This window comes from Pseudopodoces humilis, chromosome 3, assembly GCF_049639895.1.
Source record: "Pseudopodoces humilis isolate 2021_Gansu_Grassland_sample_001 chromosome 3, ASM4963989v1, whole genome shotgun sequence".
Taxonomy (NCBI): domain Eukaryota; kingdom Metazoa; phylum Chordata; class Aves; order Passeriformes; family Paridae; genus Pseudopodoces; species Pseudopodoces humilis.
In genome coordinates this window covers 24,983,374-25,002,892 of record NC_142202.1, presented here as the reverse complement: position 1 = coordinate 25,002,892, position 19,519 = coordinate 24,983,374, and the positions used below count along the sequence as shown (strand labels likewise).

At 35.8% G+C, this 19,519-nt stretch overlaps 1 protein-coding gene across 5 annotated transcripts in view; it reads right to left on the bottom strand.

The window, feature by feature from the left end:
• Positions 1–19,519, bottom strand: part of PLEKHH2 (pleckstrin homology, MyTH4 and FERM domain containing H2) — a 55,880-nt gene that overhangs the window by 16,476 nt on the left and 19,885 nt on the right. For 3 of the 5 annotated variants that reach the window (XM_005523381.3, XM_014252944.2, XM_014252947.2), the window contains exons 4-20: positions 19,162–19,311; positions 18,640–18,723; positions 17,068–17,149; positions 15,351–15,533; positions 13,011–13,993; positions 11,858–11,933; positions 11,316–11,410; positions 10,533–10,677; positions 8,537–8,673; positions 7,345–7,455; positions 6,989–7,075; positions 6,335–6,493; positions 5,989–6,069; positions 3,667–3,846; positions 2,781–2,889; positions 2,570–2,682; positions 245–424 (exon numbers count right to left, since the gene is read on the bottom strand). In XM_005523381.3, the coding sequence (XP_005523438.2) occupies positions 245–424; positions 2,570–2,682; positions 2,781–2,889; positions 3,667–3,846; positions 5,989–6,069; positions 6,335–6,493; positions 6,989–7,075; positions 7,345–7,455; positions 8,537–8,673; positions 10,533–10,677; positions 11,316–11,410; positions 11,858–11,933; positions 13,011–13,993; positions 15,351–15,533; positions 17,068–17,149; positions 18,640–18,723; positions 19,162–19,311 (2,955 nt within the window). The remainder of the gene's footprint in view (positions 1–244; positions 425–2,569; positions 2,683–2,780; positions 2,890–3,666; positions 3,847–5,988; positions 6,070–6,334; positions 6,494–6,988; positions 7,076–7,344; positions 7,456–8,536; positions 8,674–10,532; positions 10,678–11,315; positions 11,411–11,857; positions 11,934–13,010; positions 13,994–15,350; positions 15,534–17,067; positions 17,150–18,639; positions 18,724–19,161; positions 19,312–19,519) is intronic. The other 2 variants (XM_014252945.2, XM_014252946.2) reach the window with 2 other exon arrangements.

Below are 19,519 nucleotides of genomic sequence, written 5' to 3'. Positions count from 1 at the left end.
AAGACATCCCATTTTATGTCCACCCTTTACAAACAGCATGGGCAGAGATATACTCTACCACCACATACACATACTTTGTTAGAGGATAGCATCAGCTCTGTTTCAGGAAAACACGGCAGCAGTGAATTAGATCTTAACTCAGCAGATGCTGCAGAAAAGCAGAGCCTCTTTACCACCTGAAACACGCTGTGTAGTTCCTTCATTGCTGCCAAAATCAGTATCATTAAAATAAATACTGGGTTACCTGTATTGGTCCTGCCTGGTTTTGTGGGTGTCGACGTCTGGTCTGTTTAATAAGTTGGCAACAGATCTCATTTTGAAGTTCAGGATGTGTGAGGCAGATCTGCAAAGCACTTTGGGCCAAAGATACATGGTAATCAATGGCAGGAGAGTCAACTGCAGCATTTATAAACAACTGGCAGGTCTAGATATAAAATAATAAACAAGTGAGTTTACATACAAGAGAGCTTCAACAAATCTTTAAGATGTTCTGTGTATCAAAAGTGTACTTTAACTGAAATCACAATTAGTAAGTTTACCGGTAGAACCCTGCTGGTTCTTCAAAATTGGGTGAAAAGGGGCCAGAATGGATGAAAATCTATACAGAGAGACTTGAGACAAAATACCTCTTACAACCCATGCTTTTTTTTAATGGAGTGAACTGTAACAGGAGTTGGGAACAATTGTGATGGTAGGCAAGTTTAAGGACATGCTGAACACAGCTCACCCCTCTACAGGACTTGGAAATTCAATGTCTACAGCTCTCAGTGCCAAACAATATAAAATGCTTCTGCAAGTAGTGAGCGCAACACGGCAACATATACACAGATAAAAAATCCCTACCTCAGAGCCACTGATTTACATCTTGGCTTTCCATGGTATTTTTACTGTAGGTTAAGTGTGACCTTTCCTATACTCAGTACTGTCTCAGGAAAGCCAGATGTTAAGCGTTTGTTATGCTGTGTTAGAAGAAAGCACATGTATCACTCATTGCATTTACTGTATACAACAGTTGAATTTTTAAGGGATGTAAGCAAAAATAAAAGAACTGGATGGAAGCCAAATCCATTTCTGGTCTATTTTTATCATAAATAGGCTAACTGAAACATGACTTTATCTATTTCTAAATAAATGCCCTACCTGACTTCTAAGCTGATTTATACAAGGTTTCAATAAAGGTCATAAAAGTAATCTCTTATCTATTTACTTTTAGGCAAGTGTCTGTGATTTGAATTAGGTCTGAAAAGTGAATTCCAAGTAGATGTAAATTTGTTTGTATCAAAGAAGTACATTTCCTTGTAAATTTTCATGCTGCAGGATTGCAGAAAATAATATGGATGAATTTCTTTGAAGTGCTTCACACATTCCAGAGAAACAAGCTGGAAAGTTTGCCTAAAAGTGGCCATGACTGAATATACAGTGCTTGTCTTGAATTCCTCTCTAGATCTGAACCATAACATCAAAATTCTCCAGATAGTTGATGCTTCAGGGCATTTTTTCTTTAGACTTGTGTAAGTTTTGTGGAGGAAGTTCATTTATCCAACCTCCACGCCTTCCAACTTGTAATTTATTTCACAATGTACAAAGGAACAGAAAAAAACAATTTTGTCTCTGAAATAGACTTTACAGCCTGGAAGCAGGTTAATGGCATTGCAGCATATTCTCTCTCATAGGCACCAACCTACCTGGCCTTCAACTGGGAAAGCTGTAAGGCAGACAGTTTCCCAAGAGCCTAGCTGTGGCTCAGTGGTTATGGACCAGTACATGTCTCCTAATCATAAAGCATTTCTACTACACTGGGACGTGTGTGTATATATATATGTGTGTGTGTGTTTATTTTTAAAGATCTATGAGAATCTTTAGAAGTGGACTCAAAGAACTCTTGTCAAATACTTCTAATAATTTTGCTCTGGAATATTTTCTTTATTTATATTACTGAATAATTGGTCTTTTAAGAATAGCTACTTCATATGAAAATATTTTCTTTTTATTAAAAAGCGCAGTACAATCCCTGCTATCTCAGTTTCAAATAATCCATGATTTGCCAAACTTAACATTTATTTTCTTTTTCTTCTGATTTTTAAAGTATCTCCAAGATGATTTAAATCTATCTAAAACAAAACTTTTGCCTACAATTTTTTTCCTGAATCTAATTGAAAAAATAATAGTTCAGATACAGTTTTTTGAATGCAGAGATCTGTCCATGCTGTTAGATTCTTTGGAGCTATGAACTTCAAGGTAAAATTATTATCACTCCTGATGGCCATGGATTTTTCTGCTAACTTGTACTTTATCAATAACTTATCAAATATGTAGGAATACCAAAAGTGAAAGCCTAAACTGCTCCCTCACAACTAAAGGTAATTTTTATTTGGAAGTTATAGTCTTTGGTGAGGTAATATGGGCACATTTTGCTGCTATCCATTACTTACCTCCACTAAAGATAAAAATGAACTTCTGTTTTCTTTTTCATATCTGTTGAAAATCTCTAGTAAGCCAACTATCAGCCATTCTTTAGCTAAGAGTTAAAATAGTCAGTTAATAAAAAAGGCTTCTGCTATGGTTTTACCTTAAATAATTTAATCGCTTCAGTTTGCAAGGCTTCTGATGGCAATGTTGTAAGAGGGGAGGTAATTCCTTCTTTGCTATGGCAAAAGGTAGGATGTCTCCAAATTTGAGAAGCTAAACAGATACACACATTTTGCAATTAGTTCAGTTCATAAGTACATTTACTAAATAAGCATTGGAAGATCAGTATGTGTAAATGAAAACAAACTCACTGGCATCACCTTCCACATTTAATAATTTGCAAAGAAGTTGTTCAAACTCAGATCCAACATTTACACTGGTACTTCCAGCTGCAACTGTCAGATGATAAAGCCATGTGTCCTAAAACAGAAAAAAATAGCAGCTCACTCTTTCCATGTTGAAGGGAGCTGCTTCATCAGGATTTTGCTCTCAACTTGAAATCCATGCACTCCTTTTGAAGCCCAAAGGAGTCTGTCTTTGGTTGAATAAACACATATTCATAGTCTTTATGTTACAAATATTAAGCAAGGATCTTCAAAAGTTTATACCCTCAGAAATCATGTCTAATTATCAGAGCATTCTTCCTTTCCTCTTCCAAAAGCTTACATAAGTAATTTTTTTCACTGCCAAATCCTGCTAACCTGGGGATAAGGCCAGAAAGCAAAACGTGGTCTACAAGATTACTTCAGAACAATGACGCAACAATAATAAAAATGTTTTTAACCCTACCTCTCTCATTGCTCCTTTACTACAGTAGGGCAAGTCTGTGCTATATTAGTCTTGTCAGTGAAAACGGATACCAGTACCCTGTAATCTCTAAGATACAGCTCTGTCTACAAGTTACTGTTTGTAAACAAAATTCTCATTCCAGCATATACCATATTCTGCACCATCTACTTATGTAGGCAAGCCTGCATATTTTTGTCTGTTTTAACAAGGATTACCTACACTAGCATTGATTTGCAGACAAACTCTGATTGATGTTAATAAAGCAGAACCTTCTCCTTATTATATCAAAATACAACCCAGGTGACACACACAGTGTGATATGAATATTTCTTAATAAGAAATATTCATATCACAGCACCATACTCATAGGTGTGCTACTGAAACTCAATAAAGATATCCATTTATTACCTTCTCGTGTTTGGATCCTATAAGAAGGTAAGTGGGTCCTTGGTCTTTGGGGTGGATAACAACAGTGTAATGGGTTGATAATAAACTGCGACCACTGGCTTCATAATCTTCATCAGAATCACAGGATCTATCAACTTCGTCAACCTTTGCCTCAAAAATCTTTATTTGACCAAGAGGAAACTAAAAGTATATATAAAAATTGGTGAGAGAGGTAATGTTTGTTTCAGTGCCCACGATTTTGTATTATATATTATTTTATTTATTATTATACACTTTTCCTTATTCTGCAAATAGAAATTAAAACATGAACTACCATCCTTACATATTTGAATTTACTCATTTTCAGTCCTGCCAAGGAACGTCAGATAAGCCAGATGTTGTAGAGAGCAAAATGATAGAGAATTATATGTGCCAAAGTCTGAAAATGAAGTTTTCAAAAATTCTTTTTCAGGTCTGCCTCTATAGAGCTAATGCAATAAATGTATGTTAGGGTGAGAGAAGTCATTCTTCAGTGTTCCCAAACCTGGTTCCAAGCAGAAATTTCCTGCGTCAAGCCTAGAACCTGAATTAGGATCTTGCTGTTTTAGAGGAGAGGAATGTATTGTTGATGCATGTGATTTGTTCATACTCTAAATTTGAAAGGTAATTTTTTTGTGTGATAGACCTTCTAGTTAGTTTCTTTTGCCAGTCTGAGAGATCAAAGAGCTTCAGTGTTGAGATGTTTATGTGGTTAATTCATTTATCAGGAAATATTTTATCTAAAAAAGCCATTCAAGAGGAAATTTTCACAGAAGTAATTATTTCATAGCTCTTATCAACAGGAGGCCTCAACAAACATAAATACAACATGAAACCTCTTCACAACTGGGTGACAGGACTGAGAGAGGCTGACTGGATACTCTACACAAAACTCTCTCCCACAGCACCACTGGTAAGGATTAAAAAATGATGTGGTGATTTGTATTTTCTGTAGTGCTTCTGAAGCATTCAACTTTTTGAGTAAGATTCTGAGAATCAAAAGATGTCATTTAACATATAAGTAGTCAAGATTGATTTATTCACCAAGTTTAACTAAAACACAATTGGCTGACTTTTTAGTTTGAATTCCATTCTGAAAGGTCAATCAAATGGTCTCCATTATTGTATCAGCCACTTCAGATCGTGTAATTTATTTCTGCACAGACACAGTCAGCTACAGAAAACATGATTTTAATTAGCATATTGCTGAACATTAGAAATAAAGTAGCTTTGGAAAACTTTTCATACATATTCTGCTTACAAAAGCTGAATTCTCATTCTGTTCCAAGTTAGCAAATTAGTTTCAATTTTATTTTAAAAGGGCAGCTAAACTTCTTCCAGATGAGGGAAATATTCACAAGAATCCAGCAAAATTCTTAACTGAAGAGCGTGCTAAAATGCCAAAGTCTTCAGTGGTAATAAAGGTATAAATTAAGATATGTTAAACATAGAGATTTTTCCCTAGGAGAAATTTTAATTTAATTTTAATGTCTCTGTAGGATGAGCTTAATACTCTAACAAGTTGATTCCCAAGCCCTGTTTTACATTGTTTTAAAGAGCAATTAACATAAAATGTTTTGATGGATGGTTACTGCTATCTTGTTCATATAGCTGTAGAAATGGAGTTTTGTTGAGGTTTAAAATGGTGATAAAAGGATGACAAAGGGAATAACTGGCTCTCTACAAAAGCTACGAATTACTGGCTCCAGTGTGATTATCTTCTTAAAAGAGAAGTACAAATATGAGAATTTCTACAGATTTTTAAAATAATGGCTCAGTGGACTGTACAAAATCCTGTTTCTGACCTGCCTTCATTAAAAAGATGTTTCTTGATACAAAACACAATGCCTTGGGAGCAAAGGGACAAGCGAAAGTCATGTCTAGGAAGTGTCCTAGCTCTTGCAGCACTATGGATGTACAGTGACATACCAAAGACCAGGATTTGGAAGTCAACTGGGACAGAAAGAACATTTAAATTCTTGAAACTTGCAGTCACTGCCCACTGCAAGAGACATAAGAAAGGGTCTGCTTCCAGAACTACATGATGGCTGGGTCTTTTCTGATGCCTGTCAGATAGGGACACCTGAACTCCAGGCAAACCAGTGTCCACCTTCAGGTATGGATAACATCCATAGTATGTATCACATCCCGTAGAAGGAGACCTATGGGTGTGATCTGGATTGCTGGCTATTACAATCTTCCAAGTTTACAATCTGTGTAATACCAAGGCAAACTGTACCTTAATAAAGCTGTAGGTTATTGTTTAAAGTATACATTTTCTGAAGAAACAAGAAAGGGACCTACCTTGTCTTCTTGATTTCGGAAATAATACAGAATTTTTCCAACTAGGGTACACCAAACCCTTTTGGAATATCCGTGTTTCACCTGTAATTACAGAACATCAGTAATAATCACAGACAGAGAAATACTGACTATTTTCACCATCTCTGAACTTTGGTGATATTGGGAATGCATGTCTTAGTTCAAATTCCTGTCCACATTACTAGAAATAAAATTAAAACTGCGTAACTCTATTAAGGGCATAAGAATTACAGCATTAGATGAGATCCTCATCTAAAGCACAGTAAGGCCAGTGTTGGCCTAAACAGTGTTGGAATAAAGCAGACTGGGGGAAGAAGTGTTCTCTTACCTTTGTTAGTAATCCTTTCATGGTTGGCTTGATTTCAGACTGTACGAAGAGTGGGCTGGCAGCCTGTATTTTAAGAACATTCTGCAGTACTTTGATCCATTCCTCTAAGATGTTGGGGGAATCTGCAGTCAGGTAGTATGTTCGTTTCTCTGTGGTCAGCTGTGTAGTAACAAAGAGTCTTGAGCTTCAAGAACTCGACATATTTGACCCCACAGTGTAGGATTTGTAACATACACCACCCGATGTAGCTTCACAACTTCAGGAAGTTTATCTTCCCCAAAGTACTTTTTAGTAATCAAACATTCCATGATCAGACAGAGAGACTTTATAAATCTTTATCTGGAAATTTCCAGGATGGCAAGTTGAGAAAACTCAATTCTCCTTTCAGAAAAATGAATTATCTCTACCCCAATGGCTGACCCCACAACTGCTCTCTTTATTTCTATCCCATATGTGATGATCTAAACTTTGTGGCAAGTTAGGCTTCTTTATATTTTCTGTCGCTGAAACAATTCTTTGGTTTCAAATAAAAGGCACTGATTATTTAATTTCAAGTCTACACTTGGACTTCCAGTGCCACAGGGACTGGAACAAGAGGTTGGCTTTGATGATGGAAGGAATGCTGAAACAGCAAGAGAGGAGAAAAGCAGGCACCTGAATTGTTTGTTTTCCATCACCCCTTTCAATGTGGCTGGATGCATTTAGCTCAATTTGACCTTGAGGCTTTCGAATAACATCACTCTGTATGGAAAGAATGGAGAACGAGTATTTTAAATCTACCAACGAATAGCAATAAATTAATATAGGACTAATTTAAACATTAATCTTGATAAATACTTTCTAGTTAGACATTGTGTACCTTATATACCTCTTGAGGAAGTGAGATTTTTATGGCAAGGAATCACTCTCTAACAGCTCAGAAACCAGAAGTGCAATTTTTTCCTTCTAGCAGCCTTAGATTATCAGTAAACAATCTAATACAAAACAACAGGCAAGTTACATGTACTTACTGGAGATTTGTAATATAGCAATTCACCTCCTTTAAGCACAAACCACCGTCGTTTCCAGGTCTTTACTTTACCACCCATTTTTAACAGATATCCAGATTTTTCCAAAGGTTCCTGGTTGTTTAGAAGTTAGACAAAAAGTGGTTAGATACACATATATACCTATGCCCCTCAGAAATATGCCTAAGTAGACACACAGAGATATGTTACTGACTTAAAAGCATGCTAAATAATAATTACAGTATTTGATGAGACTTTTAATCCAAGGATAATGTTTTTACAAGCATCAATTAAGACAAATGTCATGCACATGGGATAACTAATGAATATCCCTACTTACTGTTATAGCACATGAAGGAGAGTAAATGCCCCAAACTATTCAAAAGAATGAAGAATATTATGGTTTCTGGTTTTACTTTCTAGTTGTTTTTACTAAACAAAGAACAAGATGAATCAAAGATAAATTTATTCTTTTTTCCCTAGTCCAGGTCCTAACCTGAAAACCATATATGAAGACTAATTCTGAGCTCCTCACAGACAAACCTCTAGTATGTACATCTGCAGAACAGAGTTCACAGTTTTGCTCTGTGAAGAAAGCTTAAAATAATCTTCATCAGCAGGTAGTCAATCCACTTGTATGTTAAGACACCAATTACTAACACAAACCATTAAAAAGCTCCTGGAGGATGACCAATACCTCATAATGCTTTGGTTTCTTTGGCCTGTCTTCACATATTACTCTACCTAGGATTTCTCTGATGTTTTCCCTGTATGAGGAAAGGATAGAAACTTATTACTGCACACAGATTTCCACCGATGACTTCAGCTCCTTCTTGGAATACCCTTCTATTTACCTGACTATTCAAATAATCATTTTAAACTGTTTTGAGTATTTCATATGCAATCTGATGCCAGACCTGGTTCCAAGAAAGGAAATCTCAAATACTTTGAATTGTATTCTGGCGTTGTTGACCTATTTTTCATTCTTTATATAGGAAAGCTTAGAATTATCTTCTCCTTTCCTTCACTAATTACAGTCTTATTTGGCTAACACTGTTGGTGTATTTTGCTGTTTGTACTCATCAGGCAGTCTGTGAGCCAGCAAGACTAAATGAAAAGGTTTGGTAGCAGCCTTTGAACATAAATATACACACAGTACCTCAGGTGCATTTCTTCACAGAACTTCAGTACTCACATTTTTTCCATTATCACTAGATGAGGATGAGGTCTTAAGAAGTTTCTGCTCTGGCTCTGAATAGTCTGTATCTACTGAATATGCATCTGGAGGAATAGCATAGTCACTTTCTGAGGTCACAGAGGACAGAGATGCACCTGTGGTAAAAGAGAGTTCTTTACATATTTTTTTTATTACATTAGAAACAACTGAGATCAGAATAGCCATACAAAAAGAATGTCTGAATAGAACCTGGAGGCAAACATAAATATCAGCATAAATCCATCAGGAACCAAGGATTTTTTAAAGTATCAGCACCCTGAACTATTAGCACGGTGCTAAATATCATTTTATTCATAATTAAACAGTTAAAGTCCCTTGTAAATGGACAAACAAAAAAAGTCTTCTGTATATTATCACTTTCTGTTACATTACCACAGCTTCTTTAAAGAGGGAGTTAGTTCCATGAATCATACTCATTGTTTAGAAAAAAACCCAGGATCTTTAATTAAACTAAGCAACCTTCCCCCTGCACTTTCTCTCACTCACTATAGCATCTGGATTTCTCAGGCAACTGCTTGCATACTAAGAAGTCACACTCAACATCTGCTTTGTGTTGAAGCTGTAGGTGACTGTGTTTCACAATTAGTAAGAATTTGTATACCAAGGTTTTCTAAAGGTTAGATTTTCATATTTCATGGGGGGTTTAGAGTTCATTAGCTTTAATCCTGTAAAAAATGCACCCTACTTTCAATTCTAGTCAATCAGTAATAAAAATTCAAACTCTTCCCTCATTCATTATAGAAATATTTTCATGCATGTAAACGTGTTCTTTTTAAGGACTAGTGTTCCACTCTGCAAGGTTATACTCTCCAAAACTGAAATTAAAAGGCCTTTTTTCGTTTGTTTCAATAATTTCCCAACTCATTTGCCAATTTTGTTCTTAAAAAAGGCATTTCTCATTTATTGCTTTGGTAAGCCATCAAGACTTTCAGTCTCATGGTGGATCTTTCTTAGTAAATTGCAGCAAGCCAATCATGCTTTTGGTGAAATGTGTGACTGCCTAGATTTTTAAAGAATGTGATCTCAACAAAGACACGTACATATGTGTTTTGTGGTTAAGAAAGGTTTCCACACATGAAACAATACAAGGACTATTTTATGGCAAGGAAGCATGAACAAAAGGAATGTTAACTGTGATTTTTACATGTATAATTAAGACTACCAAATAATTTTACTTAGCATTTCTAAAGCCATATGTAATGAGGGATCTTAATACTTGGCATCACTGGGATCTTATTCTCCCTTGGTTTACACAGTGAAGAAATACTCACAGAGATGTAACACTGATAGTGTCACCTAATGAGGGAGGACTGTATCTTTCAATATTATGAAGCATATTATTTCCATTTTGCAGATGGAAAACACAGTCAACTACAAGTGTGGGATTTGTCTTCCACAAAACACAGGACATTACCAGATTTAGGTGTTCTAACTAAATCTTTGCACGGGACCTTAAGACAATCAACGTAAAAATAAAAGAAGTCTTTTATTGCATGAGGTAAACAGAACCAAATAATTTATTGATGGAACTTTTCCACCTGCTTTCTGATCAAATGAAATTGTTTTATAAACTTGAATATATGTGTGTTTGGTTTCTCATGGCAATTTTTTTTTCTATGTAATTTTTATTTTTCTATAGTTAGAAGTCACAGGAAGTCCTTGGCATGACAGAGCATACAGAGCTTCTTGCTTTAAATGTACAAGCCACTTTCCCCCCGTGTAAACAGCCAGCTACAAGATTAATGCCTTAAAAAGATACCTATAATAACAGCAATTAAAAAAAAGCCATCTATAACAGTCCTTTCTCCTGACTGAGTAATGGATCTGGGCTTTGAGAGCCTACATTTTAGATGTCCACACTGTTTAAGGAAGAAATCAAATCCCAAGAAAATCACGTAAACTGCCTTGTTCTCCAAAGCTCCCAGAAGTTACTTGTTCTTACAGTTTTGCCTACCTCGTTTCATAGCCCGAGGACTCCCTGGACCAATTCTGCTTCGAGAATCAGACTCAGAAGTCCGAGAGCTGGACCGAGAGCTGTCTTCTTCCTCAGATCCTGACGACTCATCTAGAAATGGGCTGCTGCTTATTTGAGTTGCTTTCTGCAGAAATTAACACAACACCCTTTGATACATGCATAAAGAGTATCAGTCATTTCCTCCATACTGTGGCAGGGCTCTGCTGGCTTCATAATACTCAAAGCTGTTCTTGCCTGGGTTGTGAGTTTTGGCACACAAATATTAACATGAAACTGAATTCCCTCTGCCCTCTGTGTACTCAACCACACCCATACTTTAAAACAGAAACCTGAGATTGCTCAAGGCATGGGTCTTTCCAAATCATAAAAGGCTGCCAGAAAACAAACAATGCTGTGATTACTGACTGCTGGCTGTGTGACTAGAAACAGCTCTGGCACTGACACAAAGACATTTCTACACATACACACACTTTTAATTATGACATTGAACACCATGTGGTTCTGTTTAATAATTAACAAGCCTTTGGGAAAAAATCAGCAAGGAACCTAAGAAGAATTGACCTAGGCCACTAACATTTTATAGGCAGCATTTTTTTTTTCCCCAGCTATTTGACATTTCTATTACTTCTGGGGGTCTTTGATCTCTGTACATCAACTTAAAACATACTTGTTATGGTAGTATCAAATGTAAAATAGCAAGTTCCTGGATGTAACCAACCCTAGTGATATTTAAAAATTTTCTTTTAACAGTCATACAGTTACCCCTTTCAAAGTGGTGTAGACAGGAGTGGTCATGTTCTTATATATCAGAGAAGTATATAATCCAGATACGGAGCATGAAGTTAGTGAAACAGCACCTAAAAAAGAAACATATTTTATAAATTGCCTTCCTAATTCACCCCCAATTAACCAATTCAAATTTCACATTTTTTGTGTTGTATAGCTGCTATAAAAAGCAAATTAACTTCTGAACTGATTTGGATGTGAGATTTTTAGCTTTTTGAAATTTACAATGCTTTTAAAAACAAATAAAATTGCAGTCATGAACACTAGCCCTTTTTGAATAGGTACCTGGTATAGAATCTCCAAAGTAGTGAAATGCAAAGTAAACTGGAGTGAACCAAGTACAAATTCAGCACAAAGTCAAGATGTAAGGTATCAGAAGACAATGGAAAGATAAATGTCTTCTAGGTTTTAAATAGCTGGTAACTAAATCTTTCTAAAAATATTTTAAGGGTCCTTGCACATATCACCATAAGATTAGAACTTTTGTCGATAGGACAATGAAGAACTAAATAACTTACTTTTATTAAGAGATTCCATGTTGAAGGCTTCAGACATCCTTAAACCAGATTTGGCGACAGCATAAATTCTACTTTCCTATACAAGCAGAATGGATTTGATAGTAAATAATTAAAACACAACAATTACTTTTGTTCTGTTTAGCCTCCTATTCTTTGTGTTAGTGCAACTATGTGATGAAATGGTTCATAAAATGACATGTCAATAGCAGCTGAAAAATGCATCCTTCTTTTGTAGGCTGTACACATCATAGCCATAGCCTTTTCTGCTGTTTTTCATACAATGTAAGTAACTTATTCTTAAAAATACTATTATCAGGTGCCAAAGAAGCTATAGAAAGAATGTTTTTTAATGGAAGACTGTGTGTTAGGAGTAGAAAAATGCCACTAGAATTTTGTGTTAAAAGGCTACAATAAGAAAAGTATAATGCAAAAAGCTCACTAAAATATATATATATACAGAGAAGTTGTTACATAATGTATTATTCATTCCTGAATTATAGTAAATAAATAATAATAAATTAAATAAATTGTTAATTAAAACATTTCTGACACTGAAAATGCAGAGCTGGACCAAGAGCTGTCTTCTTCCTCAGATCCTGATGAATCAACTAGAAATGGGCTGTTGCTTATTTAAGTCTTGACACAGTTAATTCTGGATTTTTTGTAAGACATGTTAATATCTATTTTAATATCCTGACTGATAGCTTTAAAATTTTACTTGGAAATATGATCATTTATTTCTGTAATTTGTAGTTGTCTGCTTTTGACTTAATTGTCTAGACTGTTAGTGGTACAATGATTACAGCAAGGGCATTGACACCAGCATTCTTGGGCTGTGTTAAGAGTTTAGATGAATAAATAAATGCAGTCACAATCATTACATCCTTGGATACACTCAAAAAGACCTACTTAACTTAGATGTGACATGAAAAAAAAACTGGGTTTATCTATAAAATAGAGACCAGACCATGTTTTTCAATGGCAGAAATACTGCACTGAAAATAAAACTAGGTTCTGAGTTTGTAGTTATGAGTAAGGTAATGCCCTGTATTGTCATTGAACAGAAAGTAATCAAAATAGAGGAAACAAAAATCATAGGAGAGAGTCAAAAGTTAGTTTTGTCAGTAGGGAAAATATCTGCAAGTGCACTTACCCAGGAAGGAAATCGATGCAATGGAGGTGTTGGAGGTTTGTTGCTAGTACCTTTTTTCATTGTATCACAAAGTTCCTGGGCTTCAGCATCTTGTGCTTCAGTGCAGTCATAGGTAAACACTCCTTCATCACAGCCAATCTCCATTTTCTCTAAAATATCGGTCTCTTCTCCATCCACCAGATCTATGTCTGTTTCCTGAGGTCTCCATGGACGGATCATGCTTATGGCATTTCTATTTCTACCAAACATTTTGTCAGAACTCAGCTGGGGCTGGCTTAGGTGTTTCTTTGCTAACACTGAATTTAGACTGAAGACATTAGGGGTCCGTAACTTTGGATGTGGCAAATTTGAGGGAAAATCGGATGGAGTTGTGCACTGAGAACCTGCAGAAGTTGCTAGAATTGGGTGTTTGGGTGTCAGAGCAGGGGTTAAGATTGGACTTGGGGTGTTTGCCTCACTGGATGAGGATGAGTAATCAAGCCTCTGTGATTGAAATTTCTTATTCAGTTCATCTGAAGAACTATCTTGGTCTTTCTTTTTCCTTGTGAAGTCAGAGTTGCACTTTCCACCCAGATTGCTCAGGCCTTTTCTTTGGGACCCTTGCTGCCATGAGTATAGCTTCTTTTGCTGAGTCCTCTTAACATCAAAACCCTCTTCTTCAAAGAGAGAACTACTGTCATCAGATGCTGTCAAATACATTTCACTCTCCACTCTACTGTACCTTGCATTCTTTTCAGATGTGTGGCTTGAAAGAGTTGATGCACACCTGGATTTCAGTCTTTTATTGTCTCCTCCATCCTCATCTGAGCTCCAGTCACTCCCAGTAGTGCATGAGTTCTTTGACATGTCACTGTCTATGTCTTTGGATGAGCAGCTTGCTCTCACATTTTTGTTCTGCTCAGAGGAACTCTGTTGCAATGACTTCTGACCTTTATTTGTCTCATGTACAGGACCAGCAAAGGTAGTTTCCAGGACATCCTTCTCTAAAGGAGAGACATAATGAACATGAGAAAATTATTTTAGCAAACTTGACTGGTAAATGGTTTTGTCATCATGCCTGCAAGTAGTAAGTAGTTAATAATTTGAAATGTGTGAGAACATTTTTTTTAATATTGTAAATAATAAAAATTAAGAAAAAATGATAAACTTTTTAATGGGACTGAATGCAAATTATATTTGCCAAAAAAACTGTAATAAATGTTACTCAAAGTTCTACCTGAAATAAAAATGGCAATAAGTATAAAGATAAGCAGACTGGAGCCATATTTTAAAGTAAGCCATATATGTGTGAAAACAAACAAACAAATAAAACTAAAAAAAGGCAAATACTAAAGAGGGCATACAAATTTAGATGCTTTATTAAATTTAAGGAAAATTAAAGTTTAATAAAAGCTTGTCAGAAAGGATTTTCATTAACAAATCAAGTACTCTGAGCATTACTACAGTGTTTATACACAGAAATTTATTCTGGAAGCTATTATTGTATTCCCAATAATGACTGTTTAGTGAGAGTCTAAGCATTTACAGGAGTGAATGAGAGTCTCATGGAAAGTACTTCAGGAAAGACACTGTATTAAAAATAGCTTTGTTTCTGCTCTTCACTTTTACCTGGTTTTGCAAGAGAGAGCTATAGCTTGCAACATGCTAGTGAGGTCTGCATGTTCCCAAATTAAATCAGATGCAAGAACTAGGGTGTTTCTACACAGAACTTGGACGAGTCTTTGTTAAATACCTGCGTGAAGTTAAAGTAGACTGAATAAGAGAAAGATTTTAAGTTCAGCCACATTAAAGTAATGAAGTCCCCAAAATCATCAGTTTCCATCTACACAAGCCTAAGGTTCTATGTCTTATCCTTTCCCTTGAAAAAAATCACTCTTACTTTGATTCCCTCCTCTGTAAAAAGAGAATAGCACACAGCCACCAAGTAATGAACTTGCTGTAATTTAAGTACAAAAAATATCCCTAGGATCTCTTTCAGTTTCTGATTTTCTAAAGACCTCAGCTTGCCATTTTGGATACCATGATTAACTGTGGAGAAAATACTGAGGTCATAAACAGTACAAGGGATTTGAGTGAAGGATCAGAGCAACAACAAAGGTCACAACCACATCTTTACTTTGCAGCCAAAGCACCCAGGAGCCTCTGCATGCTCCCAAATAATGTATTAGTGCTGTTACAGAGACTGTAGTGCTCAACAAGATGATTTCTTCGTAGTAATAGAAGAGTAGCAGTGAAGAGGTATGCAATTTGAAAAGAGCTGGTTTGAATGCACTGATGGAGTTGTTGATTTTAGTTTCCCACTTGTGTCAGAATAAAATGGCAGTGTTGGTTACAAGGTACCTGGCATGTTTTTGCCTTCAGGGTAGTCTGACTCTTTAAGTGAAACCTTGCTTGTTTCTTCATGCTTAGGCGACGGTTGTGGACTTCTTGCTCTATTTGAAAAGCATCCAAAAGTCAAACTGCTTAGTCGCTGACACTCTCCAGGTTTTTGTGTTGAAGTAACAGATTTCTTACCAGTAGCTTCTGAAGAATAGTAATTCAGAAATCTTGTGTTAGTGAGATACAACAAGCTATGCAACTCTTGTCTTTACTCTGCAGTGCAAAGTTTTCTTTCAAAGGTAACTAAAATTTAGAAAAAAAAGATAATAAAAATGTATTTTAGGAAAAAAACCCTACCTGACATCTCTCCATATCAGGAGAAACCCAGAGCAATGTTCCTAGTTCTTAAAAATTGATATAGGAATAGGAAGAAAAAAAAACTTTTAACAATTTCACAGGAAATACAGAAGAGTAAGTTACCAGATTTAGAAGGTCTATATGGAGGAGGACTTAAAGGGAAAGAAAGTGAAAGCAGAAACTGATGAACTGCCTTGAACATAAAATGTCTGTCCATCCGTGTTCATAAAAATGTGGTGGATCCAGGAACAAAAGGCCCTTATGCTACCTGTAAAACTGCTTAAAACAGTATCATGTGTTCATAATTCATAGCCTGTCACCAGCATGGACACTGCAAATAGTAATAAATTTCTTAATATTTTTAGTCATATCAGTACCTGTGTGTTGGAAACGATATGGTCTCAAAAAACCTTTAAAGAGATCTCTCAGAAGAGAATGACTGGAACATATGGAATTGATACTTATCAAAAGATAGCGAAGAAGCAAAACAATCCAGTTTCTTCATTAACAGAAAAGTGCATCTTTGTTTAAAAACTTTATATTGTATATGAATTTTTAAAGTTTTGTATTTTCATATATTATGCATATTATGCGTATACACTCACACACACTTCCCTATACACATTTTTAAATATCTGTGTATTTACATGTGTATGTAAGATACATTATCAAGAAATGAGGACTAGGTAGCAAATTAACAAATTTTCATATGTAAATTGTCAGATCAACCAGGTATGGAGAGGACAATGGAAATTTTCAGACATACTTCAGAAAACTGGTGAACAGGCAATGTGGTGGTGAATAAAATTCAATTTTGATCAATGTGAAATAATGCTCCTTGGAGGGCATCTTCCTTTTTTTTCTATTTACACTTTATGGTTTTTAAATTTACCCATTTGGAGAGGAACCTGGTGATACTGGGTCTGAATTAAGATTTTGGATCACTGTAGTCAAAGGTAGTAACTAAAAATATCTGATTTGAGTTCTGATTCCCAGCTGACCATTTGCTAGAAAAAGCAAATGCAGACTGACATTCATGTATTCTTTAACAGTTTTATGACCACCTGTGCTATGAAGAAGAGAAAGCAAAGATCTGTCCTAAATCCAGTAAAATCTTATTACTTGCAGAACTTCTTAAGTAACAGTGGTAGCCTTTCACCCCACAAAAACCACTTGTGCCTCGTCTGCGTGTCTTATCAGCATAAAACCAAATGATTCCTTCACAACACCTTCATGTATAGTCACTCTGATGTCAGTTCATACTCTCTGAAATCTTTGTGATTTCACAGAACATTTTCAGTCATTTAGATGCACACATTAATAGGGAATAGAAATAAATATGCCATAAAGAGAGAAGTTTTCAGAAGATTTGTACATTTACCTTGCAGTTTAGATTGTACTGTTTTCATCTCTTTGGTTTGCTTTTGGTTGATCAGGCGAAGGTTCTGATTTTCCACCTCTAACTAAAAGCATATAAATGTAATCTCATCCATCGGTGAAACAAATTTTAAAGTCATTACATTTATGTTTTCTCTGAATTTCTGCTTATCTAAGGATAGAGATAATTCAAATAATAATCTCCTCTCTGCTACTTCTCTAAACACCAGTCTAGGCATCTCTTTATTCTGAACAACTGAATTCCCTGCAATGATTATTTGCTCTATTCTGCCAAAATCATTCCCCCAACAAAGCAAACCCCTGGTCTGTTTTAAAAATCCACAATAAATAAGAGAAAAAGAAAACTGCATTGGCATTTCTCATAAAAACAGAAGGCTATAATTACAACTTCACAAAACCAAGAGTGAGTAGAGGAATCAGAGGGATCCTAATGCCTCCTTACCATCCCACAGCAAAAATTTAAAAAAAAAGTAGGTGCCAACAAACTTTATACAAAGCAAAAGTCTTTATACAGGAAATAAAAAACCAACAATCCATTGCTGTAGCCCACCACTGGGAGGTAGAAGATGCTGGTTCAAACTCCTGCTCCAGATTAGGCAAACAGATTTGAATCTGTGTATCCCTTGTCACACAGAAGGAAGCCAGAAATTTCACTTCCCGCTGAGTGACACAGTCACATCTGTGAAACTAGCTTGAGATTTTCCATTAAGAGTAAGTAAATGCTTTGAGTCATACTTGATTTTGTCCAAACTTTTTCACGATAATTTTAGCTAAATTTAATGGCATTTTTATTAAATTATTTAAAAACAATTTATTTTAGCCTTCACAGATGAAAAGTAAATATTTTATGTAAGAACCTTCTAGTTTCTTACTTCAAAAACAGTAACTTAATTGTTTTTCAACTCAAGTATAACTTCCAGTTAATTCCAGGAGAGTAAGATTTTAACTTTTACAGGCAACTTTAAATTCTACACCCAGGGAGGAGAAAACACAGCTGCATCCCAAAGCTGGCAGCCTTAGACAGGGCAAAGACATGGTTATCTTACCACAGCAGAGAAAAAAGGGAGACAACTGGTCTCTTGAAACTAGAGCTGGTGTCCCTGAAACTATTTGTGACTAAGAGTAGTGTGGGCATTGTGAAATAAAAAATGATCAAGGCCTTTTTTCTGCCAGACCCCAGCAGGCCTGGTCGGCTTTCTGGGGATTATTCACACTTCAGGCATCTGCTTGAATAAGCTCAGTTTGCCAGCTAAACTCTCTCAACTAGTGGAGAAGTTGACATTCCAGGGAGTAGTCCTAGGTCCTTTCTCCAGAAAAAGGACCCAGATCTTACTGGGCTGACCAAATCAGACACCAGAATTCAGGTGACTTGGACACTCTGCCCTCTTTGCCGTTGTTTTCAATTCTCCTCTTTCCAGCAAATAACTATAAGATCAGTGAAACTGGGAAGCATTTTTTTTACTATTGCACACAGGCCTTTAACAGCCAAAAGGTCTAAGGGATATCCAGTCACACCATTATATTTTCTGTATAAGTATTGTAGCAAGAGTTATACCTCATGAAGCTTGACTGTCACCCATTCTTTTATTTTAGCTGCTTTTTCTTCTATGATTTTTGCTTCTTGCAGTCTTATTTGCTTCTGGAAAAAATTGACATAAGCATATTTTTCACTGAGTAATATTATCTGCCTGTGTAGTATCTTCAGACACAAATCCTAAGATTGTTTGATGTAATTCAGGCTCATGGTGGTTTTTAAAAAAATGAGGAATAGGGTCTTCACAGAGGCTGCTATTCCTCTTTCCTCTAGTAAAAATGAAAGCTCTTCAGGGGGGACAGTGAAGAGGAATATCATCTTTCCCCTCTTCATTGTCAGTCGTTCTTTCAATGGAAGCCAGAGCATAATTTGAAAAGGAATAAACATTATTCAAATTATATACTTCCAAAGGGAACCTCTTTAATCAAACAACAGAAATATTGCTAAACTTTTCTGTCCTCTATTGATCTGAATTTTTATTTCCCCTTTGTATAATTAAAAAGGGAATTGATGTTTCTCTTTTGTAACACCATTATTCCTAACCTGTTCTTCAAGTTGTTGCTCCAATTTTTGTATTAAATCATTTTTATCTTGTATCAGGATCTCCAGATCTTGACATCTCTTATACAGCCTGGTTTCTGATTCACTTGTTTGAACATTTGCTGCTTTTAATTTCTCTTCCATGATCTGCACCTATTTGGAAAGTCAAATATAAAAATTTAAGGAACATAACACTCCAAGTCAAAGATAATAATTTATTCAGAAAATAAACTTAAAATTGCCTCCACACTTAAGATTCAAGACAACCCTGCAAAATTTTGGAGCCTATTTGAGAAGAAACCCCACAGTTCATTATGTCTCCCTATGCATTTAATACCAACAGGGCTGGCAAAACACTGGA